Genomic DNA, 18007 nt, shown 5'->3' on the forward strand with positions numbered 1-18007 from the left:
GGAAACTCAGTGCAAGTTAAGTAACTCTTCCAAGATGGGATTTGAAGCCCAGAATGACAGAATCCAGTCTTTGCTCTCAGCCTCCATATAAATTGCTTCCCCCAGCTTCCAAAGTGCTGCCATTTGTTTGCTTAGGACTCCTTCTCCTGGTTTAAGTCATAACCATTTTAAGGGCCAGCAGCTTGTTTCATTCACCACCTTCCTCTTTCACCCAGTACAGCATCTGGCACATAGTGGGCATATAGGAAAGAGCCACCATTTATCAAACACGTGTATAACACACGTGTAATATACATGTCACACACACTACCTCACATATGCATTAGGAGCCGTTATGTTCATTTGTAGATGAGAAAATGGATGCTCAGAAAGGTTATGTGACATGTATGTGATCAGTGACAGTTGTGCCCTAGGTCTGCCTGATTTGGGGGGAACACGTGCTTAATAGTAAGAGATACTGCCCTCCTAACCTCGTGAGCGTTACCAGGTCCTTGGATGGCAACTCCACATGCAGACACGGAAAATACATATACTTTAAGTAAGTAAAATCTCTCTCTCTCTTCTTTTGCACACAGGCATACAGACACATATATATTCTTTATATACATGCATAAAATGCCAGTATGTACATAGATCAGCTCTGAAAGACAAGCATCTCCAGAATGTTGCTTTGGGGAGGAGTGGGGAGCTGATATTCAGGAAAGAGACTTGGGTTTCACTCTGCACCTTGTTGTAGCTTGTGAATTTTGAATAACATGTAGAGATTGTCTATTCAAGAGCAAATGGACGTTTTTTAAAAGACTGCCGATCCAGGAGACCTGGACTCCAATCTCATCTTTGCCACTGGATAAATCTGAAGAATAATCAAATTTATTTTCATTTCCTCCATCCATAAAATGGGTAGAGGAGTAACTCCCCATTGGCCCCACAGGGTCGAATGAGATCATCAGCGCAGACGCACTCCATGAGGTGCAGAGAGCCCTGCACCTGTGGTACACCGGGATGTCATGGTGGAATGTCCGGAGCACAGGCCCCTCTTCGGGAAGCCTGAGGACCTTGTCAAAACCTGCAGAGCCTTGTCAGAGATGACTGGCATTTCCACGTTAGGAAGAAGGTTTAAACCCTTAGCTGACATCCGTGGCCAGAGCAGCATGAAGCTCCAGAATGAAATCTTCAAGCAAAGCATTCGTATTTCCCCTTTATCACCAAAACACACCCTCAGTGAGCAGACTCTTTGCTCTTGGGGTTTAAGAAGATCCAGAGAGATGAGAAGATGGCCAGGAACAAGGCTGCCCTTCTCTGACTGGTGGGGATGAGTCCAGAGGTGATGGTAGAAGTTGTTGGTTCTTGGTGGTACTGCCCTGTTGCTGTTTTCTGCATGGTCAGAGGAAGATTCCAGGTGCAGGGAAGATGCAGTGTCTATCGTGTCCGGGGGTGGCCTAGTTGGGCCCTCTCTGCCTCAGGAGATCCATGACCCCAGTTCAGCAAGCCCAGCTTCCCTCCAACCCTAGACAACAAAGCTTTCCTTACAGAATCTTCTTTTCAAAAATAGAATTGGGGTGGGGGAGAACTCCAGGGGATTTTCTATTTTCTGAAGCATAGGAAGGACAGGGCAAGAGCCTGGGGGTTAGAAAATTTCCAGTCCCAAAGTCTAAGTGATCTTGGCCAGGTGTGTTCACTTCCCTGGGTCTATTTCCTCATCTGTATAAGAGGGGATTGAACTGAGTCATCTCTTTGGTTTTCTTCATACCGAAGATTATATGTCCTAGAAACTGTGCCTTGGGTTCAGCTTACGTTGTCCTTATCCACATGCTGCCAGCCTTGTGTCCCTGACAGATGGAGACATCTGCTGTGTTTCCTCATCCCTGTCATCAGCATCTGGAGGCCACAGAGAGGAAGGAGTCTATCTCTCCGGGGCCAGAGAGGAAGGAGTCTATCTCTCCGGAGGCGTGAACACCCCAGCAGGGGACAGGGCTACCTGACGAACACCAAGGAAGCCTTGAATCTCACACTTCCCCTCTGGAGTAGGACCATGGGTAAGAAACAGACCACACGCACAATATGTGTGTGTTCTCATGCGTGCACCTGTATATGTTCATTGCATGTGTCAGCAGGAGGGGCCAGGGAAGTGTGACTGTGTAACTGTTGTGCTGAGTTGTACACATGTTCTCCTAGAAATGAGGGGAGATCACAATGGCACTGCCCACCCCCAGCCATGTGGCTGAAACACTACATTTGCAACAGCACTATTTCCTATAGGTGTGGGGAAGTTTCTATCATTTCAATTCCCATATAAGTTATCTTTAAGGGCTTCTGGGGTTTAGTTCAGAAGTATTATCAGCACTCAACATGGTTCCTTTGGCAAAACAAGCAAACAGTTTATACATTCTCCGCACACAACATATATGAATTGGGACTGCCTGTATTTCTCACAACTTTGCCACAGTACCCAACTCAATCACGGGCACATAATTACAATTATCGATTAGTTCAATCAAAATAACAGCAAGGGTTTTCATTTCATGATTCACTAAGTCTCCCAAGTGTTTGAATAGTAGGATGACCAACTCTCCCCAGATGACCTTGTCTTGGTTTTTAAAGCGAAGCCCCACATCTGGGGAACCCCTCCCTTCTCAAGCAAACCAGGGTGTGCTGATGTCTTTAAGGAGGCAGTGAATCCATTGTGGGCAGGGGCTCTGTGCTCCACTCTCCTTTCCAGGAACACAGAGGCTACTCGGCTAAATATTCCTAAGGCCCTGTCCAGCGATGCTGGCCGTGGTTGTGGGCAGCTGCTCCCAGAGAGGTGGCCAGAGGCAGGTGCAGAGGCTTCAATGTGTCAGCCTCATGGATACTGCTCCCAAGGGCAGGCAGCTGCGGTCCACTTCCCAGTGTCGTATAAAACACAGTCTTCACGCATTTGCTTGAGTCCGCTGTGTGGTCAAGGCCAGACCAGCTCTGTCCCCAGGCCTTCTGCTAGCCCGTGACTCGTGCTTTCCTTGGAGCCTTCACTGAACAGCCCTCACAAGGTGCCTCCCTGCCCTCTTGCTCCTCGCACGCCTCCCCACGTGATGGGAGAAAGGAAGGGGGATATGTGGGAGGAAGCCCTGGCATGCGATCAGAAGCTGTGGGTGAGTTCTTATCCTCTTCCCCAGGAAGTGAGGGGGGTGGGAAAGGCCTGTTTTATCCCAAAGGTCTGGATGAGTCTGGCTAGGTCTACTCTGGAACATTAGAGAATATCTAAACAGGTGCCAGAAATAGAGGTCAAGAGCATTGAATGCAGTGTGTGAGGACATGCTCACTGACCTGGGGCCCTGAATCCATGCGAGCCTGATCCAGCATCCTGACATCGACTAAGTGCAGTTTCTCCACCTCTGTATTACTGACATTTGGGGCCAGACAATTCTTTGCTGTGGGGTGGGAGGTGCTACCCTGGGCATTGTAGGATACTTAGCAGCATTTCTGGTCTTGACCTACTGGATGCCGGTAGCACTGCCTTCCTTTAGGACAAAAACAAGTATTTCAGGCATTGCCAAATATCTCCTGGGGAGAAAATCACCAGTGGTTGAAAACCTTGAAATGAGAGCAGACCAGACATCCCTTATGTGTCCCAACCTCATGGAAACTGCAACAGATTTTAATGCACGTTACATGAGAAACTAGTTCCCCAGGATGGTCATAGTTTTTGCACAGAGAAAGTACTCAGGGGCCAGGTAAATTTGGAGAATTCTGTGTTCCGTAGTACAAAGTATTGGGGAAATGCTGCCTGATATGTAAAAGATCTTTCCGCTTGTGGAGAGTCAAAATGTATTAGGATATTAGAGGTTCTAAAACATCCTACAGCAAAGAAACCTGTTCAACACTGCTTTTTCATGGCGACCAAGCACATCAGAGATTCCAACCTTAACATCTGAGCACAGAAAACCACCGAGCCACTCTCAGTCCCAAATCCAAAAAACCAAGGAAGAGACCCATTGGCCTAAAGTACACTAACTGTTTCAAGATTCCCAGACCAGTCAATAGTCTCAGGATCAGTTAACTGCCTGTCTGCTACTGCTGCAATCAGAGATTGTATCCCTGGTGATGGTGGAGTAGGGCGGGTGTGGAGCCGCTCCCCAAAGAAGGGACGTACTAAGCAGACAAAACTATAGATGCCTAGCATAGTTCTTTTAAGAGCCATTTCCTTTAAAAGTTCCTTTTTTCCTCTGTGCTTTCTCCCTAAATGCCTAAGCAACTTCATCGTCTTGATTCCTGTTCAGATTTCATGGAAATTGGTGGCAGCATATTTAAATGGTTGCAAAAGTTACAAGGACATGAAAAAATTTCCTTTGATTCTCGAATTAAAAGATGTTGCTCCGTATTTCCAGGGATTGGAAATAAGGGTCACTGTGATGGGCAAAGGTGAAGTCAGCTATGAATATAGATTCAGAGCTCTTAGTGATTACATTCCAGGTAGTTATCATTTTAAAGGTTGGCTACCATGAATAGCCAGGTAAAGAGGAGTCTTTGAAAAGGTAAAGCAGCCCCAAGCAGACCAGGGCATTATGATCAGGCTTACTCAATTTCTATTCTGAGCAAGAAATGCTATCACTTTAAACACTGTGTTCTGGTTGCTATGGAAACCAGATAAGTGGGTTGCCAACACAATCTTCAATCTTCCTATGAAGATTAAAGCACCTTGCTCCAAGTAGAGAGCAGATGGGAGCGGCACAGGTGTGAGACGTATTTCTTATTGCTGGGGGAGGGTTAGGCCAGGTGAAGGGTGAAGGGAGACAGTTTCTAGTTCATGGGAAGAAGAGAAAACTTGTAGCTACTGGCTATTTAAATCTTAACTCTTCGCTACATCAATCAAGACAGGGACTTAAACCTAGCTTCTAGTTCCATTTCTACCCCTAATTTTCTTGGTCAAGATATTTAAGTGAGATTTGGTGCCAAGTTTGGAAGTCAGTTACAGAACAGAAAATGGTTGTGTTTTAGTTGGCCTGCTCCTCTTGGTTATTCTTTTTTAAATCTTTTAAATTTTAAATTTTTATTTTTTAGAGGGAGAGAGAGAGAGAGAGAGTGCATGTGGGGGAGGGGTGGGGCAGAGCGAGAGGGAGAGAGAGAATCTTAAGCAGGCTCCATGACCAGTGTAGAGCTCGACATGGGGCTCAATCTCAGGATGCTGATCATGACCTGAGCTGAAATCAAGAGTTGGACGTTCAGCCAACTGAGCCACCCAGGCACCACCCCCTCTCTGGTTATTCTTATAAAGTATCTCAAGCACGTAAGAGTAGAAAGAATAATATGCTGCACTGTCATGTACTGATCACACTGTTTAAAAAGAAAACATTATAGATACACTGAAACTTCCTTGTGCATTTTTGTCCCCTTCCTGGTTAATCTCATAGAAATGTCTCATGTGTGTGTCACCTCCCTCTATATGGAAATCGTAGTTACTAAACTTACCATGTTTTCAGCTATAAGCAATATAAGAACATTAAATACAGACTAACTTGAGGCTCCTCTCGGGTAAGGCTTTCTATTTGGGATTCCAGTTAGTTTTTCCTCCAACCCCAACTCTGAACAAATGTGAAGAAAAAAAAAAATAGGTGTAGTCAGGAGTCAGTATGTTTGAGTGTAAATGCTGCATAGCATGACTGCATGGCCAATGCTGATTTCCTTTCCTCATTCACTCATTCAACGAAGATTTATGGAGTACCTTTTGTGTGCCAGGCATTGTGCTAGGCACTCAAGAGAAAGCAGAAAAATAATCCACTAAGCTCTGTCCACAAAGAGCTTAGTAGGGAGAGAGAGATGAATAAAATCTATAGGAAGCTGAAGTGTAAATAGGGAAAAGAAAAGAGCAGTTTTGAAGAAGAAAGTGATGAAGAGGCTATATAATTATAATATATATTATATTATATATATAATATAATATAATTTCAGATAGGGTCATCCCTGATTCCCCTGAAGCTTCGCAATGAAGGTGCGTTTGTCAGAAATTCACCACAAGCCTTACAACGCTGGTTTTTAGGAAGGGAAAGCACAGATTAACAATGACAGGGATGATGACCTCTAACATTTCTCTTTCAGTTGAGAAACCAGTAATTCTTACACTTTTCTCTCATCTTTAACCAGAGGTAACAAAATTGACTGCTTAAATATCAACTCATTATCCTGTTCTCAAGCTGAGGATTTGTAAAGCAATGCAAGTGCTCCAACTTGGGAAAACAGAGGAGACGGAGAAGCAAAGACAACCTAGGGAATCTGTGCACACCTAAGTAGGTACCACTTTTACTCGTATCTCTGTTACTCAAGTAAATAAGAGTGCAACCAACACTGCCCTAAATCAGAGTCTCACTGTAGGAAAGCTGTTCCCTGTAGGTAATTCAAGGCCATGACCAAGCCTTGACACCTCCAAGGAGAAGAAACACTCATTCCTCAAACCTATACCACTCCAGACTCCAACCCACAGCTCAACAACTCACAATTCCACCCTGTCTTTGGTCCCTCAGTAACTGGACAAAGAACAGGATCCTCAGGTAGGATCTGCAAATTTCATGCAACTCAGTATTTTACTTGCTCCAACCCTGCTTCCAGACTGAAACCTTGGATACAAACAGTTGAGTTATAGCCAGTTATCCAATCCATTTCTGCAAGAGTAAATGTCTCTTGGACACCGCAGAGTTGCTAATTACTTCGTGTAATGGGAGGAGTAGGGTAAGGAGAAATACAGGGATCAAGCCTGGGTCCAGAATGGAAACATCTCTGATGTTCCCAACCCTTGCACTGCAGAAACTCTAGTAGATCATGCTTTGGCCCTGCAATCCACAAGGCTGCCTTTGATACCTATTATGCAATTAGCCACATGCCTTCACACATGTAACATCAGAAGAACACAAGCCAAGCTAAAAAAATATTAATTGAATTGCCAAGATAATTTAGAAATGTCAAAAGACCTAACAGCTTAACACATGAGCTAAATGTCTTGCCTGTATTCTCTTCTCTTTCTAAAAATGAAATGTGGTGTTCTGGAGTTCTGAGCTTAGCCTTAGAACTAAGCACCTTTCATGGCAAGGCCCTTTGCTTAGGATACTTCTCTTCCCTCTCTCCCCATTTTAAAATCTTGATTTTACTGGGTAGCCTTTGACTTTTCAGGCGTTGTGCACACCCTCTTTGGGTCAGTTAAAGAAAAATTTATTGCTGTTTGGAAAAGAACTATTGGGAATGATACAGATGGCGGTCAAAAAGAGGGAAATTCTGATACAACTGAGGAGACTTCCCTCCCTTCTTTTTGTGATCAGCAAAAATCCATTTCATTATGAAAATTAGTGATCCTGTTTTCTAACAGATAAGCCTGCTCTTCAGATTCCCTACATTTTGCTGTGACATAGTGACAAGGGACTGCTCTAGGCAAGACTAATAAAATCCAGTCCCTGAGAAGATCAGTTCGGTCCTGGCACACTTCACATTCCAGAAGACACCTGAGGAAGGTGAGGGAAACACTGGTTTGCAACTCTGCACGTTTTGTGCTAAGACACAAGTACAGTGAGTGGGGGGGCGGGGGAGCATGGCCTTTGATGTGGGACTAAGTCTGAATCCCAGTTCTGCTTTTTACTTGCTGTGGGACCTTCAAAGTTACTGAACATTTCCATGACTGTTTCATCACTAAAAAGTGAAAAATAGCATTTCCTCAGAGGTTTGTAGCAAGGATTAAATGAGTTAATATTGGGAAAAGGCTTCGAACAGTACCTGGCACAGAGTAACTAGCATAAAAAGGAGAAGAAATCTATAGAGGCTTTCTCCTAATGCCTGGATGGTCTCTGTAGATGCCTTGGCCAGGGCCACAGATTACACCAACCCTTCCAAATGTAAATTTTTACTATTAACTTCCTTCTGCAGATTTTACAACCTCCTCTGGCAAACCCATCAAGGCCTTAAGCAATGCGATAAGCTAGACTTGTCTTTTTTTCTCTAACCCACATGTTGGACAACTCATGAGTCCCTTAAGTACCTATTCTGAAATGACAGGCTACGTTTCAATAACCATTTTATTAGTTACAGAAGAATCTCCACTAGTATTTACACAGTGCAAAAAAGCTGTTACTACCCCTAAAATGTGAAATAACAATTATCCCTCAAACAAAAGAACAAGATGAAAATCTTTTCATGTTATAATTCACTAATTTTGCTAGTTTTTTTTATTAGAGTGTTACAATTAAGACATTAAATTATAAATTCATGTGGTATATTTAGAAATTAAATTACAAAATAACACAAATACTTTTAAGGTTGTGTTGTGCCAACAAAGTTTAAATTTTTATCATTAATTAGGATTCACCTTTTAGATTAGGTAAACAGTTTGGCTTATTCTGTGATGTATATAAAGGCTGGAAGGGGCAAGGGAGGAGGAAGATGTCTTTAAATAAATTATGTCACAGAAAAATTTTAAAAGCAAAAAGATGATTACATTTTTAAATGGAATAAGTTAATTTTAACCTGTTGGCACAACGTACAGAAAATACTTAAATGACAGGTTTTTTCTTTTTTTTTTTTTTAAAGCAAACAGCAGCTTTACAAATAGTAATACTTCTTTATACATATATTAAAGTAACAATGTGTTAAGATTTAACAGTATTATGTTAAAGAGTTGGAAAATGAATGTAGAGTTCACTACTCATTTGCACATTACAATCCCTACCCCACCCACCTCCCCCAGCTTACTAAGAAATCAGACAAGTACATTATTTGGATATTAATTTTTCAATATTTAAACTATGTGAATTCCTTTTGACTAATTCTTTTCCAAATACTGGAAGCATATAAAATACCCTCTCTGCAAAAATGACCTCCAGTCAAAGCCTTTAAAAACTTTTCAATGTATAACACACATTATTTTTCCCATGTTTAGTCAAAAGAAATATATTACATCATTTACAAACATATTTAAACCAAAAATTAAGCTAGTATGAACATTTGTCTTTTGAGAAGTAATCTTCACAGCAAACAAACCTATTGAAGCAGAAATCTAGTTCTGGGAGTGCAATTCATATTATAATTCATATACTTATGTACTGAAATAGAAATCTAATATTAATTATTGCCATAAAACAACTTCTACACACTAAGAAAAAAAAATCACTATGGTTTTTATCTCTTGTGAGAATGAACCCCTATGCTTACCATTATGTCTCCGAAGAGCCACCCACTCCAGTTCCAAACAAAAAACCAAAAAACAAAAAACCACTTTCACAATTTTCACACCTCCTCCTGTATAGAATATACAAATTTCAGGATTTATCTAGAGGAAACAAATTATAAAGACATTATTAATACTTATTTAAGCATACTTTCGACACAGTAGCATTTCCTTTAACAAATTTTGGATAGTCCTCTAGAGTGACCTGTCTCATATAAAAAAGGCTGTGGTCCCTTGGGTTTGCTGGCAGAAGATCCTGCACATGCAAGAGCATTTATCAAACACATAATTGAACACTTCTGAAGTCTATGGTAAATTTAAAAGTTAACTGGTGTTCTGAAGTTTCCTCCACTTCTCTTTTGATACAAATGTCAAAAATGTAAAATGACAATTCTCATTCAGAAGAGATATAAAATATAAGAAACCTGTGAAAACCCAATACCTCAAGATCAAGAGTTATCTGAATCACTGACACCAAGCAAAGGAAATTTACACCATAAAAAGTATGAAAAGGTTTTAAATTTACTTTTAAGATTGTCAGTAGTTCAAAAGCTCTATCATTTCCTTAAACCGACTAACACTTCCAAATGTGTAGACACAGTAAGGTCTGCCACATCTACATCCATGATTACTATTTCAGAGGCTTCATTCCTTACATGCTGCATTCCTTTAAGTACTAGACTAAATATGTTGTGCCTAAGAAGTCTATACTGGAGAACAGTTTAGACAGGACAGGACAATAATGTCCCCTTTTAGCACACTAATAAAGTTGATAGACTGACAATTTCTATACAGCACTGCTCCTAAACTTTTACAATGCACAAGTGACTAAATGATCACCCAAGAATCTCATCTCTCCAGTATTAAATGCCAGCATTATAATACATCAAAACTAGTACAGTAGTCCCAATGAGTTCAGTAAAAAAAACCTGCCCAATTCTTCTCTCCTGCCTCTGTGAGGCAAAGCCCTGCTGAAAGCCCTGAAACCAGAGCAGGGAAAGCACCCCTCCCTCCTCAGTTCTGTGCCTGCCTGTGAGAGCTCCTGAGTTAAGGCTGGAGCTTATGTGCACGGTGGGGGTGGGAGGTGGATATGTGTGTGGTTGACTGGAGGCTGGGGGTGGGGGAGGAAGCTGAAGGGATGAGAGACAAATAGGTCATCTGTAATTCTCCCAACATTACATAAACTTGTTGGAGTCACTACCAGGTGACTGACCAGCAAATAAAACTTTTAGCTCAGTAAGTTTAAATTCTCCCAAGCAGGTATACACATTCTTAGAGAAGGGCAGAGATAAATAATAGTGATCAAGAAGTAATACCTGCCTGGCTAATACCTGTGTACTCTAAATCATATAATAGTTTCAGCACAATTAGAACAACTTTCTCGCTTCTTCAAAACTTCCTTTTCCAGCCTTTTGATTATCAGGATACACATTGTAAGTTGTGTGAAGTTCCTCTCCCTGACCTATCAGTAACTATGGTTGGTGTTATGTGGCAGGTGCTCAAGGCTACGGACAAAATAGGTATTTTTTTTTTTTAAAGGAGAAATGGTTTTTCACTCAGGAAAAGCTTGGATACCTAATCAAATCCAGACAGCAAATCCAGAGGGTCCCAAATAAAAAACATGCAAGAGAACATACCAGTATAAGACTCTGTTTCGGAATACTTTACACATAAGTGCTGCAGTCATATAATTGGTTACAGTTATTCACCTGCCACAATATGCCTAACTGTATGTAAATACGAGTATGTACAAGAGCATTCCTGAGGTAAGTAAGAAGTCAGTATGAGACAGAACCTGTTAGGTCCTATCATGGGTGACTCTTCCCTATTAAAGACAACATCTCTAAATTCCCACAAGTAAGGCCAGCTCCAGTGCCCTGTGGTGGCTCCTTTGCTAGCCTAACTTTCGAGGCTCTGTTTGAGCCCACCCCAACTTCCATCCATTACAATCATCAATGGCTTCTGAAATAAACATCTGTGGACCAAAGAAAAGTCGCATCTATTTTTAATACAAGACATTTGTGGGCTTGGTTACCCTCAGCCTTTTTTTTTTTTTTTTTTTTTTTTTTTCAGTTTTCCAAATCTACCTCCAGTTCTTCTTTAAAGAAGCCCAAATGACTTTTGATCAAATTAGAGTGAAGGAGGCATAGTCTTGAAGCAAACATTAGTAACTGCTCCTATTCTTAGAGCCTTGATCGCTGACTTTCAAAATGACTCTAAATAGGCATTTGAAAATTATTTTTTTTAAACCTAGTCTTCTTCTATTTTAATCATTATTTCCCATAACAAAATAAGCTCAAACAGTTGTGAATTTCCACACAGCTCTTAGAAAGACACTTAGATGCTAATTAAAAGCTAAGCTACAGATTATAGTAAAACAAGTAAAAGACAGCTACAAAAATATTTGTCAGAAATTAAATACATATATTAAATACTGGACAGTGCAAAACGTTGAGATGAAGCATAAAAGAGAATGGCTGCAACCCTCACACAGTTGGAGACAAGACAGTGGGCATTTCCTGAGTTACAGACCTGGGGGCGGGTAACTAAGATCAGAGGGCTCATTGTTCACTGAGCTGCAGCTGCTAGGCTTCTGTTGCTCCTGACTTGCCTGGTGGTCAGTAGTCCAGGCCTCCCCATCTATCCCTGGTTCTAGCACTTCAGGTGCCTCTGCCTCCTCTTCTCCACTCTGCTCAGCATGGTCTTCCTCAGAACCATTAAGGGTTTTTCCAAGCTGGAGAGTCTCCATTGTTCTCTGGGTCTCAGAGACCCACGACTCAATTCTACTATTGAGCTGTACTTCTACAGATATGGGTTCATGAGTATAATCTTCCTCCTCTTCCTCATCTTCATCATCCTCTTCTTCGAGCATGCCGGGGACAAGAGTGCTGGTGGTGCTGGTGATGGAGGAATTCAAGAGATCTCGGCAACTGCCATCCAAAGAACCAGTCTCTGTACTCTGCTGGGAGGCCCATTCCAGGTCATCTGGCTTCACTTCCTCTTTATCGCTCACTGTTGACCTCCCAGGGTTTGTAGCTGAGGTAGTATTGCCTGCAGCCGGGAGTGAAGGCTGCTTACCAACAGGGGCTGCATCCAAGGGAAGTTTACTGGGCTTTTCTGATGAGCCATGCTTACTGGAAACCTCTCTCTCATTTTCTGATGTTTCCAGCCCATCTGAGGTTTCCACCATGTTTCTCCAATTTGTTTCTGCAAATATCAAACAGATTTTTAAAAAAACAGAACAGTTTCAGAATCACAACTTTTAAAAGAAGGAAGAACAAACTAGCAGAAATCTGTTGGCTCACCAACTGGTTGGAAAAACTAAGTTTATTCTAGTACTGTTGTAAGCATACAAAAGGAAAACAACTCTCAAAAATGTGCATTTAAGATAAAGAAACAAGGAGGCAAAAGTAAGTGTATTTATGTCTCAGAATGCACAAGATCTTAAAACAACAGGAGCTCATTAATGCTTCTACATAAAATCCATATATTCAAAAAAAAAATCCATATATTCATGAGAACCAGTGAATTGGTTTTTTTTTTGTTTTTGTTGTTTGTTTTTGCCTAGAGGTGTACTGGCACCAAGGATCCACAAGTCACAGATGACAGACCCAAGATATCCAGTAGAAATAGTTCTAATTTGACATGTTTGTGTCATGCTCCCACAGCAAGTTACCTGAGAACTATCTTAGGTTGTAATGGGACTTGTTTCCACTTAAAATAAGCAAAGAAGCCATCCATGCATTTCTAATATTTGTGAAAATTTGTTTTATACTATATGTAGCTGGGCTCACCAACTGAATTTGGTAGCCAAAAAAGAAGTGTTATTATATAATATAGTGGTGATAATCTAAATTATTTTTAATGACAGGAAGTCAGTTTAAGACAAAAAATACTAAGATTATGAGGAGATGAAGGACAGCTCTCCTATCCCTCATTTCTCCTGTGCTTCTTTCATTTTTCATTTTATTATTATTATTATTATTATTTTTAAAGATTTTATTTATTTATTTGACAGAGAGAGACCACAAGCAGGCAGAGAGGCAGGCAGAGAGAGAGAAGGAAGCAGGCTCCCCGCTGAGGAGAGAGCCCGATGCGGGGCTCGATCCCAGGACCCTGAGATCATGACCTGAGCCAAAGGCAGCGGCTTAACCCACTGAGCCACCCAGGTGCCCCTCATTTTTTTATTATTAAGGTATAATGGACATATGACATTAGTTTCAGGTGTATGACATAATGAATTGGTATTTGGATATATTACAAAATGATTGCCTTAATAAATCAAGTTAACATCTGTCAGCATACAGTTACTAAAAATTTTTTTCTTCTGATGAGGATTTATAATCTACTCCATAGCAATTTTCAAATATGCAATACAGTATTATTAATTATAGTTGTCATGTTATACATTATATCCCCATGACTTATTTATTTGATAACAGCAAGTCTCTACCTCTTGACACCCTTCACCCATTTCACCCACTCCCCAAGACTCTGGTAACACACATGCACAATGTCTTCTTTATCCATTCATCCATTTGATGGACACTTAGGTTGTTTCTTTAGCTTGGCTACTGTGAATGATGATGAAATGAATGTGGGAGTAGAGATATCTCTTTGAGATGATAATTTCACTTCCTGTGGGCATATAACCAGAAGATGGATTCCTGGATCATATGGCATTTCTATTTTTAATTTTTTGAGGACCCTCCATACTGTTTTCTGTAGTGGCTGCACAAATTTACACCATCACAGTGTATAAGGATTTCATTTTCGCTATATCCTTGCTAATATTTATTTTTTGTCTTTTTGATAATAGCCACTTTAATAACTGTCAGGTGCTATACCTTATTGTAGTTTCAATGTGCATATTTCCCTGAAGATCAGTGATGTTGAACACCTTTTTATATTGGCCATCTATATGTCTTCTTTGGAAAAAATGTCTATCCAGATCCTATGTTTACTTTTTAGTTGGATTGTTGGTTTTCTGCTATTTGGTTGTATGACTTCTTTATCTATTTTGGATATTAACTCTTTATCAGATAGATGATTTGCAAATATTTTCTCCCATTCAGGAGGTTGCCTTTTCATTTTGTTGATTCCCTCTGCTGTGCAGAAGCTTTTTAGTTTGATGTAGTCCCATTTATTTATTTTTGCTTTTAAAAAAAAATGCCCCCTTCTATTTGTATTATAGTTGCTATCTGCAGTTTGTAAATATGTTGATCAAGCTGTAGTGATAAAGGAAGTCTACTCACATTAATGTATTAACTTGAACATCGCCTATCAACTCTTCACTGATAAAAACCATATTTTGGGCACTTTAAGTCAGGGCACATGGTTTGGAAAACAACATTTCCTTCCTGCAGTTACTTCAAGTTTGAAGTAAGTTGTTTCCAGTCTCTCTCCTACCTCATGAAATCAAACTAACTCCACCTCCTCCTATATTTTCATTCTTAGTTAATAACATTATCATTTCCATAGTCTCAAAACAGAAGAAAACTTATTGTAATCCTTGACCCTATCTTCCTCCCTTACTTTATTCCACTGAACTTCTATGTCACTTCTAGCTCAAAAACTACTAAATTTGGTTACTACGGTCTTAGCCCAAGCCTTCTTTATCTTGCTATACATGTACATATATTCCTAATTGGTTTGGCAAATTGGTCACATGACTGTCTTAATGGGCTTTCTATTACCCTAGGACAAGATCCAAACACCTTAGCTTGGCATAGCCAAAGCCCTCTGTGATCTGACCCTCACCTATCTTTCCCACCCCATTCATTACAACCCCTAGCCATGCACTCTATGCTTGGGATCACTCTGCATTCTCACTGCTCCCAGAAGTTATAAACTTTCTATTTACAATTCCTTGCCTTGCGTAGGCTGTTCTTTCCATAAGAGATCTGTTTTCCTCCTTTACCTTTCAGACTCCCACCCATCCTTGAGAACTATTCCTAAAGGTCAATTCCGTATGAAGTCTTTCCTGACTTTCCACTAACTTGAATTCCCATAGCACTTTTTGCATATATAGTTCAAAAGTACTTGTTTTGTGTTTGCTGTGCTGCCCCTTTCTCCCTCCTTACCCTTGTTCCTTCCTGCTCATCTGTCCCTATGGTTGGCAAAGAGTAAGTACTGAAGGCAAAAAAGCCTATTAAATTAAAAATACCACACATATATTTAATGATGCCCCCCAAAAACTTTAAAAGGGCATTACAATTTTTTAAAAATTTTAGATGCACATTTGTACTTCCTTCTAACAGTTTTTTTTTTTTTTTAAGATTTTATTAATTTGACAGAGAGAGACACAGTGAGAGAGAGAATGCAAGCAGGGGGAGCAGGATAGAGAGAAGCAGGCTTCACCCCAGGACCATGACCTGAGCCAAAGACAGACGCTTAATGACAGCCAATCAAGCACTCCTCCATTCAATAGTTTTTATCCTCCTTCAAAAATCTAAGAATTCACTTGGGGTCCTGGAAGAAGTTTCACCTCCCCCTTCTCAATGAGTCAAGGAATAGGAGAGAGGAAGGCGGTCAGGATACTAGGTCAGGCCGATCTTTCTCCAGAATCCACCTTGGGCCTTCATCTAGTTGGGTAGGTGAGCTAAAAGCCCACATGGGTCTTGGGATAGGAAAGAGAGCTATGACTTTAAAAGTAGAGGCAAGGGACTTTATTAGCCACCAAAAGACTTGTCACAACAATCAAAAAACCACCACTCAACGTATCTACAAGGGAGGGAGGGTTTAGGCTCCCACTTATAGTAACAGATGAAGCTTAATAACAGCTGATGAGCACACAAGCACAGGCAGACAACATGGAGAAATACAACAGTATGAGAGTGCCATCTTTCTCTAAGGGACAGGAGAAATCTGGGATGGGGAGGAGGACAGTCTAAATCCAGAACAGAACCTCGAGAAGTCCATTTCTGATAGAGGAACGAGGAAGCACATTAAAGGAAGAACCAAAGCTCTCAGCAAGCCTAGAAATGGTACTGATCCAAACGTACTCTGCTTCTGAATTATTTACTGTAGCATAACTTATTTAATAGAGCTCTTCTTTGCTTATTAATCCCTTCTACACTTTCCTGTTGTTTATTGGGTCTTGGTGAAAATATCTTTTAAACTTTCAAATCACTAGAGGATTTGTTGGAGGATGAGGTGTGTGTATTTCTCCTTTCAGTCAGTACACACAGGGAAGCTGTCCATCTTTAGTTAACAGAACAAGCAAACGAGTTCAAGAAACTACAGAAGAAACCAGTGGCAGAGAAAGAGCAGAAAAGTCAGGAATGAGCAGAAAATTCAGAAAATTCAGGCATACCTGCGGTATAATATTTCTTATCTCATAGGGCTGCTCACACAACTGAATGTATTAATAAACAGGAAATGCTTAGAGAAGTGCCTACCACATAGCAAGGATTCAGTGAGATACTATCATTATGTATCAAGTGCCCATTATGTGCCAAGTTCCTATCTCAAAGAACTTACAACTTAGTTGGGATTTATGCTCAAAACTATTTCTTGCGGGGCGCCTGGGTGGCTCAGTGGGTTGGGCCTCTGCCTTCAGCTCAGGTCATGATCTCAGGGTCCTGGGATCGAGTCCTGCATTGGGCTCTCTGCTCGGCGGGGAGCCTGCTTCCCCCCCCCCCCGCCGCTCTCTCTCTGCCTGCCTCTCTACCTACCTGTGATCTCTCTCTGTCAAATAAATAAATAAAATCTAAAAAAAAAAAAAAAAAAGAAGAAGAAGAAAAAACTATTTGTTTCATGTAATAAGTATGACAGAACTGAGACTCAGCACATGTGGAAGGAAAACATAAGCAAAGAAAACAAGGGGTATACAAAAGACAGTAAGACTGGACTATCATAGGAGGTTTTCTATTCTACCAATGATGAGCATTTTTTCCCCAGCTTTTTTTTTTCTTTAAACTATGGGGAAAAAAACATTTTAGAAATCCTGCATCAGGATGACATGGAAGATGTTGTTTGTTTTCTACCCAACGGCCATTCCCCATTTTCTTCCTGGATAACAGAACCCCCAAACTTGGGATGAACTTGGGCCCAGTCCTAGAGGATGAATTAAAGTAGTTGTTAGACTATCACAGTTACCACATTCCCTTGCCCATCTCCCTTGCAGCTAAAAGGAGTCATAAGATCAGTTCTGGCCAAATGAAACAAAAGGAGAAGTCTTCTGAAAATGGTTTCCTTCACTGACAAAAGGAACTCACTGCCTGTACCTCCTGCTTTTGACTACTAATGCCAGAGCCACAGCAGCTACTTATGAACATGAGATGATAAGCACAAGAATAAAAAGCCACTGACTGCGAATGGGAGAACAGAAAGAAGGAAAAGGCTAGGGACTTTGAGGATATTGTGAAATAATTAAATATCCTGATTTCTTTAGGCCACATTAGTGGTTTTATGTTTGTTGCTAAATCCAATAAAGAAAGAATCCAATACAGAAAGAATCCAATACAGAAAGAATAACTTCATGCTTCCTTCTCAATGTTATTTGTGATTCCTTCCACTCATTTTGTTGGTGTCCTCATACATGAGCTCATCAAGTCAGATTCTTTAAGATTCTATCTAAAACCATCCTTAAGGATTCAACCATTAGCTCTACAAAGATTTGGGGGGGGGGGGGCAAAATGGTGTCACTTAGAATTGAGTTCCCAAACTGGAACTTAATTCCCAATCCAACTGCAGTTTCAACCTCCCCTAGAAATGTGGCCTTAACTGGTCAGTCAGGAAATGTTTCTTTTCATCAGTACCACTAAGTCTGTCACTTGGGTCCTCTCCATCTTCCAAAGAAAAATGAGGTAATCTGCATAAGACCCC

The 18007-nt window shown here is 40.8% G+C and overlaps 1 protein-coding gene and 1 long non-coding RNA gene across 3 annotated transcripts in view; one reads left to right on the plus strand and one right to left on the minus strand.

The window, feature by feature from the left end:
- Positions 1-4629: 4629 nt before the first annotated feature.
- LOC131836258 (uncharacterized) lies at positions 4630-17658 on the plus strand. The gene is made up of 4 exons (XR_009355565.1): positions 4630-4710; positions 6118-6260; positions 7331-7472; positions 17307-17658. It is a non-coding gene; the product is annotated as an uncharacterized LOC131836258 (long non-coding RNA).
- SECISBP2L (SECIS binding protein 2 like) overlaps positions 8013-18007 on the minus strand; it is a 59214-nt gene continuing 49219 nt past the window's right edge. For both annotated transcript variants that reach the window (XM_059181488.1, XM_059181489.1), the window contains exon 18: positions 8013-12385. In XM_059181488.1, the coding sequence (XP_059037471.1) occupies positions 11703-12385 (683 nt within the window). In that variant the 3' untranslated portion in view covers positions 8013-11702. The remainder of the gene's footprint in view (positions 12386-18007) is intronic.

This window comes from Mustela lutreola, chromosome 7 (genome assembly GCF_030435805.1).
Source record: "Mustela lutreola isolate mMusLut2 chromosome 7, mMusLut2.pri, whole genome shotgun sequence".
NCBI lineage: Eukaryota > Metazoa > Chordata > Mammalia > Carnivora > Mustelidae > Mustela > Mustela lutreola.